The sequence below is a fragment of the Nicotiana tabacum genome, chromosome 2 (genome assembly GCF_000715075.1).
Source record: "Nicotiana tabacum cultivar K326 chromosome 2, ASM71507v2, whole genome shotgun sequence".
In the NCBI taxonomy this organism is placed as follows: Eukaryota; Viridiplantae; Streptophyta; class Magnoliopsida; order Solanales; family Solanaceae; genus Nicotiana; species Nicotiana tabacum.
Window position 1 is genome coordinate 126,929,876 of NC_134081.1, and position 12,162 is coordinate 126,942,037.

Below are 12,162 nucleotides of genomic sequence, written 5' to 3' on the forward strand. Positions count from 1 at the left end.
GAATTTTAGCAAGATTTCAGGCCCTCCATGTAACCTTTTTACTTTCTTGTCCTACTTTTGAGGAGACGTGGACTATCTGCTTTAACCAAAGTTATTAGATGTATTGGACTTTACAAGAAAACTAACAGAATTCTATTCTTTTGAACTATTTTTACTCTCTTGGTAATGCCTTACTTACAAATATGAAATCTCCTTTGTTATTCAATTTATTCGAATTCCAGATATTAACTTCTTAATTTTCTTTATTTAGTATTGTATTTTTTAGGTAACTTTACATAACTGTCACAGTTTAAAAGAAATATAACAAATTCTTAGCATGAAACCCAATATTACAGTTGTGGCAGAAAAATATTTATATTTGTAGCATACAGTTCCATTAAAATAAGAATATTAATTATTAATCCGTAAACATAAGCAATTTGAATAGAAAGTCAATAATTCTTTGTACAAAAATCGTGCTTTTTTTTCTCTTTATCTATTAGCTTTCCTTCTTTTTCTTCATCTTCTTAATTTTATTTTCTGTCGAAGCCAATATATTTTCTAAATTTGTTCCATTTGTTTTCTTTTTAATTAACTTTCTTAAGTTTTTCTCTTCCTTCTTTCTTACTTTATTAACATAAAGATCTTACTTCGATAATAATATATGTTAATATATACAAAACGTATATATAAAAAAATATACATTGAGTTAACACATATGAAATATACAAAAGATATACATAAAAAATACATCTTCAATTAAGATGACATTTAGACATGTGAAATATACATAAAAATATATATCTTAAATTTAGTTAAGATGACATATAAATATACAAAAAGAATATACATACAAAATACATCCTGAATTAAAATGGCACTTGACATGTAAAATATATTTGAAATATACATTAAAAATACATCTTAAAATAAGATGGAACTTCACAAATAAATATACAAAAATTATATACATAAAAATACATTTTGAAGTAAAGTGATACTTAATATACAAAGTATAAAAGACGTATAAATCAATACATCTTGAATTTAGGTGGCATTCACATATGCATCAGATTTTCAAAAATGGAGTGAAGAAGATGAATGTTGGAAAGGGAGAATGGAGATAGACAAAAAAAGTACTTCCTGTGATTAGTGAGTCAGTTAACTTATTAAATATTGAGCTTAATTTTTATAATATGCTAATAATGAAAAAAAAAGGTGCTCTTTATGAAATAAATAATAAATGATGCTATTTTTTTAAATAATAATTAAAAAAGGATCAAGCGTGTAAAAAACTCTATTTAGTTTTTAATGGTAACAGGCCACGCAATTCTTAGGCTCGGGTTAGTCTGTAAGGGTAATAGGAAATACTGATGTTTCCTTAGCCTCCACCAAATAAGAAGAGTTATAGACGGAACGAAGTAATTCATCTCTTAAATGAATAGAGCACCTTTTTTGGTAATTATAAGGTCAAATCTCATTGTTCTCAAAAACCAATTCCATATCAAATACGCCACTTTCTATTTTACTATTTTAACATGTCCTACATAATAAGAACAAGGACAATTAATTAAGTACTAAAAGAGGTTTCACTGCACAGACTTCAAATCAGTACAAGCTCCTGTTTGGTACGAGGGATAATTAATTCCGGAAATAAATTTAAGATGAGTTTATCCCATGTTTGGTTGGGATAAAATCTCGGTATAACTAATCCCGAAATTAGTTATACCGGAATTATAGTATTTTTTTATCCCTATAGGAGGATGGGATACACTTGGATATTTAAAACAATTTTACTTTCGACTAATCATTATGGCCTATTTAAACCAATATTTCACAAATTGTCTTTTCTTTCTTAAATAAATCTTTATACCCAGTTAAACACCATCAATTGGGATGGAGGGAGTACTTTTACTATTTAGGTACTTACTATTTAGGTACGTGTGGGGGGGGGAGGGGGGTGGGACTGAAGCATCTCTTCCAAATTGCAAATTAAAAATGTACTCGATATCATCCTTCAAATACAAACTTTGGATGTCAAAAACTAGCAAAAGCCCACCACTAAATAAGATGATGGATTACAAAATGCTAATATGCATTACTCAATAGTTCAGAATAGCAGAAACTACTAAACAAACAAAAGGTAATAAGGATATCTAGAATATGAAAAAGAAAAGAGGGGAAGTTTGGAGACACCACGTTGTAAAACCTCTGAATGTCCAAAGCTGGTTATTACAGGAGATCAGCAACATTTGCTGGGAGCTCCTCAATCACCACATTGTAAAACCTCTGAATGTCAGACAGCATTCTCTCATCGTCGCTGGTTACGAAGTTGATTGAAACACCCTTCCTACCAAACCTCCCACTACGTCCAATACGATGAAGGTAATTCTCAGGTTGAGTGGGGAGATCATAATTTATGACAAGGGAAACTTGTTGGACATCAATTCCTCTGGCCAAAAGATCGGTGGTGATGAGAACACGAGAGGAACCAGAACGAAATTCGCGCATTATAATATCCCTAGTATTCTGATCCATGTCACCATGAGTGGCCGAGACAGTATGGTCTCTGCTCCGCATCTTGTCAGTCAACCAGTCAACTTTGCGACGAGTATTCACAAATATCACACTCTGTGTGATGGCTAAGGTTTCATACAGATCACAAAGGGTCTCAAGCTTCCATTCTTCCTTATCTACATTCACATAAAACTGCTTAATACCTTCTAAGGTCAGTTCGTCACGTTTCACAAGAATCCTCACGGGTTTGTTCATGAACTTCCTTGTGATCTCAAGGGCCTCAGGAGGCATTGTGGCAGAGAAAACACCAACCTGAATCTTAGGAGGCAAGAGCTGGAAAATATCATAGATCTGGGGACAAAGAAAATGTGTAAATTTTAGAACCACCAGGGAAGAAATCATGTAAATTTAAGTAAAATATTACATGTTAAGACAAGCAGTGGATACAGACCTAGAACACTAACACGGAAGTACTGGGGATACAACTATAGCATACATAAAAGAACACAGAAAAGGAAAGTGGACAACAAAATCACAAATACATTGGACATCATTGCAAGGCTAAACATAATTTACAGCGTCACGCATACTAATCACAAACTATCAAGAAAACAAGGCCATGGATTTAAACTATGTTCCAACAAAAGGAAACTACCATAAAGAAAACAGAAAAAAGATGGCATCCTTGACCTCTACCGCAATAATTTGGGCTATAGTATGTCAAGTGCACCAGTGCAAAAAGCATCCCGCGTTCACGCAGGTTCCGGGAAAGGGCCTCACCCCGAGGGGGTGTGATGTAGGTAGTCTACCTTAATGCAAGCACCAGTGGCTCATTCTACGGCTCGAACCCGTAGCCTATAGGTCACACAGAGACAACTTGACCATTGCGCCAAGGCTCCCCTTCAAGTGCACCATAGACCAGATATCACTTTTGTTGAGGTTTTAATTTTTAAGATGAAATAGTCTTAAAATGAGTGTGAATGGAAAATGGAGGGAAAATGAAATTTTTGAGTAAAATTTTAAGTTTTCCCCTCTTGACAATGAGACATTGTCCCATATTGGAAGAGGAAGAGATTTTTGGTGGGTATATATATAATTACTCTTCTTGGCTTTGGCTACGGCTATGGCTACGGCTTCGGCTTCGGCTTCGGCTTCGGCTTCGGATTCGGATTTGGATTCGGATTTGGATTTGGATTTGGTCAAATGATCGATTGATTGATTAATTTTTTGGACCAAATTTATTTGTTAATAGTAAATATTAACGTAAGATTATCCGCATTTGTAACGGATATTTTCCAATCCGTGTATTGACCATTTGGAAGCCGCCTAATGCTCTTCCCACCATGAATGTGCTTGCTCCACAAACAAGCTAACGCTTGCTCCACCATGGAGGGTGGACGTTTGGTCTTCTTCAACACTGGCTGCTATATATATGTGCAGCAGATGTTGAAGAAAGACACTCAACAACACAACACACAAGACACAAACTGAAAATCGCTCAACAGATTTGGCTATACATTGCACTCCTTCCTCTCAGCATTTCCATACGATTTTCTGAGTTTCTACTCCCTCGTTCTGCATTGTTTTTAACTTCAAACAAAGCAACTATAAGTGTGATTTGCTACCGAACTTGGTGTTCGCTGAAACACTGGGGTTTGAATTACCTCTACACCAGTGTGTGATTCGTTCTATCCTGGGAGGAAATAATCCATTACCTTGGGTACTAGGAGGGGATTAAATTCCTTAAGGAAACACTGTGAATTCAGTGGGCTCGAATTAATTATTGTTTCATTACGCTAACTTATATTTTGCAGAATTATTATTTACAAATACAGCAATATTGGCGGGAATAACAATCTTAAGGAATTTAATATTTATTTCTGTATTTGTGTTATTCTTATTATTCTGCAAACTAAAACCTTTGTGGTTTTGTGTACTCCTGTTTTGGAGAGTAAAGCCTTCGTGGCGTTTTGTTGGAAATTAAAATCTACGTGATTTTTACTCCAGTTTTAAAACGTTTGTTTGTGTCATTCTTTTACAGAAAAAATGACGACTGAAAGCGAAAACCAAGCTGTTCCGATGGTGACTGCCAACGCATCGACAAGCCGAACACTGGCGTTGGCACCGGCAGAAAAACCCGGAAAATTTTCCGGGATTGATTTCAAGCGCTGGCAGCAGAAGATGTTCTTCTACTTAACTACGTTATGTCTACAGAAGTTCATCAAGGAAGATGTTCCTGATCTGCCAGATAAAACTCCAGAGAATGAACGCTTTCTCGTGATTGAAGCGTGGAAGCATTCTGATTTTTTATGCAAAAAAAATATTCTTAGCGAACTGGACGATAATCTGTATAATGTATACAGTAGCGTGGAGATGTCAAAAGAATTGTGGAATGCGCTTGAAAAGAAATATAAAACTGAAGATGCCGGGATGAAGAAATTTGTTGCCGCAAAATTTTTGGACTACAAAATGGTAGATAGCAAGTCTGTTATTACCCAAGTCCAGGAATTGCAAGTGATTATTCATGATCTACTTGCTGAAGGTCTTGTCATCAACGAAGCATTCCAAGTAGCAGCAATGATTGAGAAGTTGCCTCCGTTGTGGAAGGACTTCAAAAATTATTTGAAACACAAACGAAAGGAAATGTCCCTTGAAGATCTCATTGTTCGGTTGAGAATCGAAGAGGACAACAAAGCTGCTGAAAGGAGAGGCCGTGGAAATTCAACAATAATGGGAGCAAATATTGTTGAAGATAACAAAAAGAGGAAGAAGGCTTCTGGTCCGAAATACAACCCAAGCAAGAAGCGGTTCAGTGGAAACTGCTACAACTGTGGGAAAACCGGACACAAATCTACGGAGTGTCGTGCTCCGAAGAAAGACAAGAAAAGGGGTCAAGCAAACATGGTAGTAAAGCATGATGATGTTGATAACTTGTGTGCCATGCTTTCTGAATGTAACTTGGTGGGAAATCCTAAACTATGGTGGTTTGATTCAGGAGCCACTCGCCATGTTTGTGCAGTTAGAGAAGCTTTTGCTACTTATGCTCCTGCTGGACCCGGAGAGACAGTTTATATGGGAAATGCTTCAACAGCAAAAGTTGAAGGATATGGGAAGATATTTCTGAAAATGACTTCTGGCAAGGTCATGACTTTGAACAATGTCCTTCATGTTCCCGAAATGAGAAAGAATTTAGTCTCTACTGGACTTCTTGTTAAGCACGGTTTTAAGTGCTTTTTTGTGTCCAACAAGGTTGTCATTAGTAAGAATGAAATATTTGTAGGAAAAGGTTACCTCACTGAGGGCCTTTTCAATCTGAATGTAATGGTTGTGGAAAACAATAATAATATTTCAGCTTCTTCTTACTTACTTGAGTCAAATGATTTATGGCATGTACGTTTGGGTCATGTCAATTATAAAACCTTGCGGAAAATGATTAACTTGGAAGTACTGCCCAAGTTTGAATGCGAAAAATTAAAATGTCAAACATGTGTGGAATCTAAGTATGTTAAACATCCTTATAAGTCAGTTGAAAGGAATTCAAATCCTTTAGACTTAATTCACACAGATATTTGTGACATGAAGTCAATACCATCTCGCGGTGGAAAGAAGTATTTCATAACTTTTATTGACGATGGTACTCGATATTGCTATGTTTACTTACTGAATAGTAAAGATGAAGCAATAGACGCATTCAGGCAATACAAAAATGAAGTTGAAACGCAACTTAACAAGAAAGTAAAAATGATAAGAAGTGATAGGGGTGGTGAATATGAATCTCCTTTTGAAGAAATATGTTTAGAATATGGAATTATTCATCAAACAACAGCCCCTTACACGCCCCAATCTAATGGGATTGCGGAAAGAAAGAATCGCACATTAAACGAGATGATGAATGCGTTGTTGATAAGTTCTGGATTGCCACAGAACTTGTGGGGGAAGCCATTCTTACGGCTAATCGAATATTAAATCGAGTGCCCCATAGCAAAACACAATCCATTCCATATGAAAAATGGAAAGGAAGGAAGCCCAACTTGAATTATTTTAAAGTGTGGGGGTGTTTGGCAAAAGTGCAAGTTCCTAAACCCAAAAGGGTAAAGATAGGACCGAAAACCGTTGATTGTGTTTTCATAGGATATGCGACAAATAGTAAAGCATATCGATTTCTGGTTCATAAATCAGAAAATCCCGACATTCATAATAATACGGTTATAGAATCAGATAATGCTGAGTTCTTTGAAAATATATATCCGTATAAAAAGGAATGTGAGCCGTTTGGTGAAGGATCTAAACGACCTCGGGAAGAAACAAAAGAAAGTACATGTAATCAGGAGGATCCAAAACGTCAAAGAACGTCTACTTCATTTGGACCAGATTTTGTGACTTTCTTATTGGAGAATGAGCCTCAAACATTTAAAGAAGCTATGACTTCTTCGGAATCATTGTTTTGGAAAGAGGCAGTCAATAGTGAAATAGAATCCATATTGAACAACCATACATGGGAATTGGTTGATCTTCCTCCTGGAAATAAACCTTTGGGTTCTAAATGGATTTTTAAGAGAAAAATCAAAGATGATGGCACTATTGATAAATTCAAGGCAAGACTCGTAGTCAAAGGGTATAGACAACGAGAAGGTCTAGACTACTTTGATACATACTCTCCAGTTACAAGAATTACGTCCATACGGATGTTAGTAGCATTAGCTGCAGTGTATGATCTTGAAATTCATCAAATGGATGTTAAGACGGCCTTCTTAAATGGAGAGTTGGAGGAAGAAATTTACATGGAACAACCTGAAGGGTTTGTGGTTCCAGGTAAAGAAAAGAAGGTATGTAGACTTGTTAAGTCTCTTTACGGACTAAAACAAGCACCCAAACAATGGCATGCGAAATTTGACCAAACAATGTTGTCAAATGGTTTTAAGATAAATGAATGTGATAAATGTTTGTACATTAAAAATGTTCCAAATCACATAGTCATTGTTTGCCTATATGTGGATGATATGCTGATAATGAGTAATGACATTGCCAACATAAATGCTACTAAGTGTATGCTCAATAGCAAGTTTGATATGAAAGACTTGGGAGTTGCTGATTTAATTCTGGGAATTAAGATCCATAAGACTCCTCAAGGTCTGGCATTGTCACAATCTCATTATATTAAGACAGTACTTGAAAAATTCAAGCACTTGGGCTTTAAAGTTGCAAAGACTCCAATTGACGTGAATCTTGCATTAGCAAAGAATAAAGGCCAAAGTATATCACAATTGGATTATGCTCGTGTATTGGGATGCTTAATGTATATCATGAATTGTACACGACCAGATATAGCTTGTGCTATAAGTAAACTGAGTCGATATACGAGCAATCCAGGCCAATCTCATTGGATGGCAATGAAACGAGTTTTGGGATATTTAGAACATACCCAGAACTTTGAATTGCACTACAGTAATTTCCCTGCGGTGATTGAGGGATACTGTGATGCAAATTGGATCACCGGTTCAACTGATTCTAAGTCCACGAGTGGATATGTATTCACTATTGGTGGAGGAGCGGTATCTTGGAAGTCGTCCAAACAAACATGTATTGCCCGCTCTACAATGGAGGCTGAATTCATAGCCTTAGATAAAGCCGGTGAAGAAGCTGAATGGCTCCGGAATTTCTTGGAAGACATTCCATTTTGGCCCAAACCGTTGGCACCAATATGCATACATTGTGATAGTCAAGCGGCAATTGGAAGGGCTGGGAGCGTTATGTATAACGGTAAATCTCGTCATATATGACGAAGACATAAAACCGTTAGGCAATTACTCTCTAGAGGAATTGTCACGATTGACTATGTAAAGTCAAGTGATAATGTGTCGGATCCACTTACAAAAGGCCTAACTAGAGAGGTAGTTGAGAAATCATCAAGGGGAATGGGGCTATGGCCGAGAACAAGTCATTGTGGCGGTAACTCTACCTAGAAGACTGGAGATCCCAAGATCTAGGTTCAAGGAGATCAAACAAAGTCATTAATGACGGTTCAACATTGTCAAATAAAATTTTAGTCCGTTCTCGTGATGAGACAATGTTCAGTACCAAGGATAAAGCATTAAGGCTTTTTAATGATTTCTAAATTTGATACGGGGTATATCAAATAGTGTATCTACAGGATGACACGTTTAGGAATCACCTATGTAAGTGTGAAGTGTTAGCCGCTTCAAGGAGAACTTTGTAAGGCCAGTTCTCTACGCACTTATGAAACCAGGCGGTGTTCATGGCTGAAACGAACACAACAATGAGAACCAAAGACGGTTAAGGGTTGATTGTGTGACTTATGGTTGTCTAGGTATACACCAAAGATCGACGGTTCAAAGATATCAAATCTACCGATTGACCGAGTATATCCGACATAAGTTTACTACGGAAAGTTCAAAGGGAAACCTACTTATCCAGATGCGATTAATCCTTGCTTGTAAATCACACAGTTTTTTCATGCATACTTTCGTGATATAGCCATTCCCCATTCATGTGGGGGATTGTTGAGGTTTTAATTTTTAAGATGAAATAGTCTTAAAATGAGTGTGAATGGAAAATGGAGGGAAAATGAAATTTTTGAGTAAAATTTTAAGTTTCCCCCTCTTGACAATGAGACATTGTCCCATATTGGAAGAGGAAGAGATTTTTGGTGGGTATATATATAATTGCTCTTCTTGTAGCTCTTAAAGAGTTGAGAAGAAAGCAAGCCTCGCGCCGTCGTCGTCGTCGCTCGCTCGGCTCAGCTTCGGCTACGGCTTCGGCTTCGGATTTGGATTTGGATTTGGTCAAATGATCGATTGATTGATTAATTTTTTGGACCAAATTTATTTGTTAATAGTAAATATTAACGTAAGATTATCCGCATTTGTAACAGATATTTTCCAATCCGTGTATTGACCATTTGGCAGCCGCCTAATGCTCTTCCCACCATGAATGTGCTTGCTCCACAAACATGAATGTGCTTGCTCCACAAACAAGCTAATGCTTGCTCCACCATGGAGGGTGGACGTTTGGTCTTCTTCAACACTGACTGCTATATATATGTGCAGCAGATGTTGAAGAAAGACACTCAACAACACAACACACAAGACACAAACTGAAAATTGCTCAACAGATTTGGCTATACATTGCACTCCTTCCTCTTAGCATTTCCATACGATTTTCTGAGTTTCTACTCCCTCGTTCTGCATTGTTTTTAACTTCAAACAAAGCAACTGTAAGTGTGATTTGCTACCGAACTTTGTGTTCGCTGAAACACTGGGGTTTGAAGTACCTCTACACCAGTGTGTGATTCGTTCTATCCTGGGAGGAAATAATCCATTACCTTGGGTACTAGGAGGGGATTAAATTCCTTAAGGAAACACTGTGAATTCAGTGGGCTCGAATTAATTATTGTTTCATTACGCTAACTTATATTTTGCAGAATTATTATTTACAAATGGCGGGAATAACAACTTTTTCCAGTAACTAAAACCTCTGCACACCCCTCATCCCCGGGAAAAGTAAAACAAGTGAATAATTCTGCACAGACTCATATTTCTCAGGCTGAAAGAAAAGACTAACTCCTAAACATAATCAACCCCACTACATTGATGATGTTGGTGGTATCATTTTAAAATCATTTGTATAACATGTGAACTGAAGAACCTTAAACATCAAGACTGTCATTCTTTTATAAAGAACAGGTTGAGACTTTCATATAAAAAAAAAAGAGATATCAATGCAAAGATGAAGATGTGTATGCATCACAGACACTGTGCAGGTATGTGGGAAAAGAAGGGGCATTTTTTCATCTAAAATAGTCTACCTGATCCTTGAAGCCTCTGGAAAGCATTTCATCAGCCTCGTCCAATACAAACATCTTTATGTGATCAGGGCGGAGAGACTGTCTCCTTAGCATGTCAAATACACGTCCAGGGGTTCCCACAACAACGTGAACCCCACTTGAAAGGATGCGTTGATCCTCACGGACACTGGTGCCTCCCACACAAGCATGAACCTTGACACCAAGATAGTCTCCAAGTGCTCGCATGACCTTTTCAATTTGCTGTGCAAGCTCACGAGTAGGTGCCAAGACCAAAGCTTGACAGTCTAGTAGTTCATAGTCTAGTTGTTGCAGAATTCCAGAGCAAAACGTAGCAGTCTTTCCAGTTCCAGACTGAGCTTGTTGAATCACATCAAGACCTTTGCAGAAAGGTACAATTCCTCTTTGTTGAATTGCTGAGGGTTTCTCAAAACCTACAATGGATATAGTCCAATATTAGATCTAAGTATCTAACAAATTCAAAAAAAGAAGTGACCAAATTATGAATAAATACTTCAGTACGAGACAATATGCACAGAACAACCATGTAAAAATAGATGAAGCACTCAGTTTGATCCAAAATCCCTAAGTTAGTAGCAGCGCGAAGAGAAGGAAAAACACGTCATCCTCTTTTTCATAATCTGTACACAAGTCAAGAACCAAGAAAGAGTAACGGCAAAAGATTTTCAACTGACCGTATGCATAAATGCCCCTGAGGAGGTTCTCCTTCAATCCCATGGCATCAAAACTATCATAGACCTCATCGTATGAGGTAAAGAAATCTTGCCCTTCAGCATTTAGCCTGTATGTGCAATCAAAGAAGGTTGTCACACACATTACAACTAAATATTTACTATTTCTCACGCAGGCATGATTTTGACCCCAGGTATGCCGATGTGTGGATAGACAAACTCAAGGCAATATAACACAATTTGAGAATGGAAAAGCAACAGTATAATCGAGACAGTGATACTCACAACTCTGTCATTTTCGAATCATACTGACGAGCATCAAACTGTGATCCTTCAGGAGCTGCACCCGCCATGACTAGAAAGTATTCACAGCACATCAGCAAAAAGAAAGTTTTTAGCTTGAACTCAAAAATTGTCAAAACATGTATCCCACCCCACCATAACCACAAATCAAACCAAACTGAACTAACCAAATCGATTACCCCCCCCCCCCCAAAAAAAAAATAGCTAGTCACTATCCTTCTAAAGACTATAACTTTAGCACAAAATGATGTCAACGAGTAAATTTTTGTGCTTTTTTCTTTTGTTTTGAAAACATTTTGAAAGATGTAAGCTGATTGATACATAAAGAGGACCCCATAAACAGATTCATAAGAGATATATCTACATCAAACTACACAAAACAAAAAAAAATAAAGAATTTAATAATTTCATTTACACACTATATCTAGAGCTTCAAAAACTATAGCCAAAATTTATTAAAAAAAGGTAACTAGAAAATAAACAAAGGAGAAAGGTACCTGAAGATGTAGAGGGAGAGAAGAGATGCTGCAGTTGTGAGTAATAAGAGAAGTTAGGGTTTTTTTCCCAAACTTCTCGGATCTACGGCTCCCTGGAGTTTGTAGAGATATACGATACAATAATGTGCGAATGTTTTGAGGGTTCCGTAGTAGCCAAAGAGACGCATATTTTTTCTTGTTCTGACGAATTTGCCCCTTATGGAATTGTACGTGTCCCATTTTGCGGCTTCCTTACATTACGTACTGGCTCCTTTTTGAAGACATAGCAATTGGAGGCGATAGGTTTAAGGTTGTCCTAAACAAACAAATCTAAAATAAAAATAAAATTTCAAAAAAGTGGCAAAGGAAAAGT

At 36.9% G+C, this 12,162-nt stretch overlaps 1 protein-coding gene across 1 annotated transcript; it reads right to left on the reverse strand.

Moving 5' to 3' along the window:
• Positions 1 to 1,955: 1,955 nt before the first annotated feature.
• Positions 1,956 to 11,956, reverse strand: LOC107777566 (eukaryotic initiation factor 4A-9-like). Its single transcript, XM_075239267.1, has 5 exons — positions 11,811 to 11,956; positions 11,296 to 11,365; positions 11,014 to 11,120; positions 10,322 to 10,752; positions 1,956 to 2,847 (listed from the first exon to the last, which is right to left on the reverse strand). The coding sequence occupies exons 2-5, from the start codon at positions 11,361 to 11,363 to the stop codon at positions 2,212 to 2,214; spliced, it is 1,242 nt and encodes a 413-aa protein (XP_075095368.1). The 5' UTR covers positions 11,364 to 11,365; positions 11,811 to 11,956; the 3' UTR covers positions 1,956 to 2,211.
• Positions 11,957 to 12,162: the final 206 nt, after the last annotated feature.

Coding starts and splice junctions, on each gene's coding strand:
- LOC107777566 (XM_075239267.1), bottom strand. CDS start 11,363: ATGGCGGGTGCAGCTCCTGAAGGATCACAGTTTGATGCTCGTCAGTAT. Junction 10,753..11,013: donor CAGGGGCATTTATGCATACG/GTCAGTTGAAAA, acceptor TATCCATTGTAG/GTTTTGAGAAACCCTCAGCA. Junction 2,848..10,321: donor CCAGAGGCTTCAAGGATCAG/GTAGACTATTTT, acceptor CTTTGTCCCCAG/ATCTATGATATTTTCCAGCT.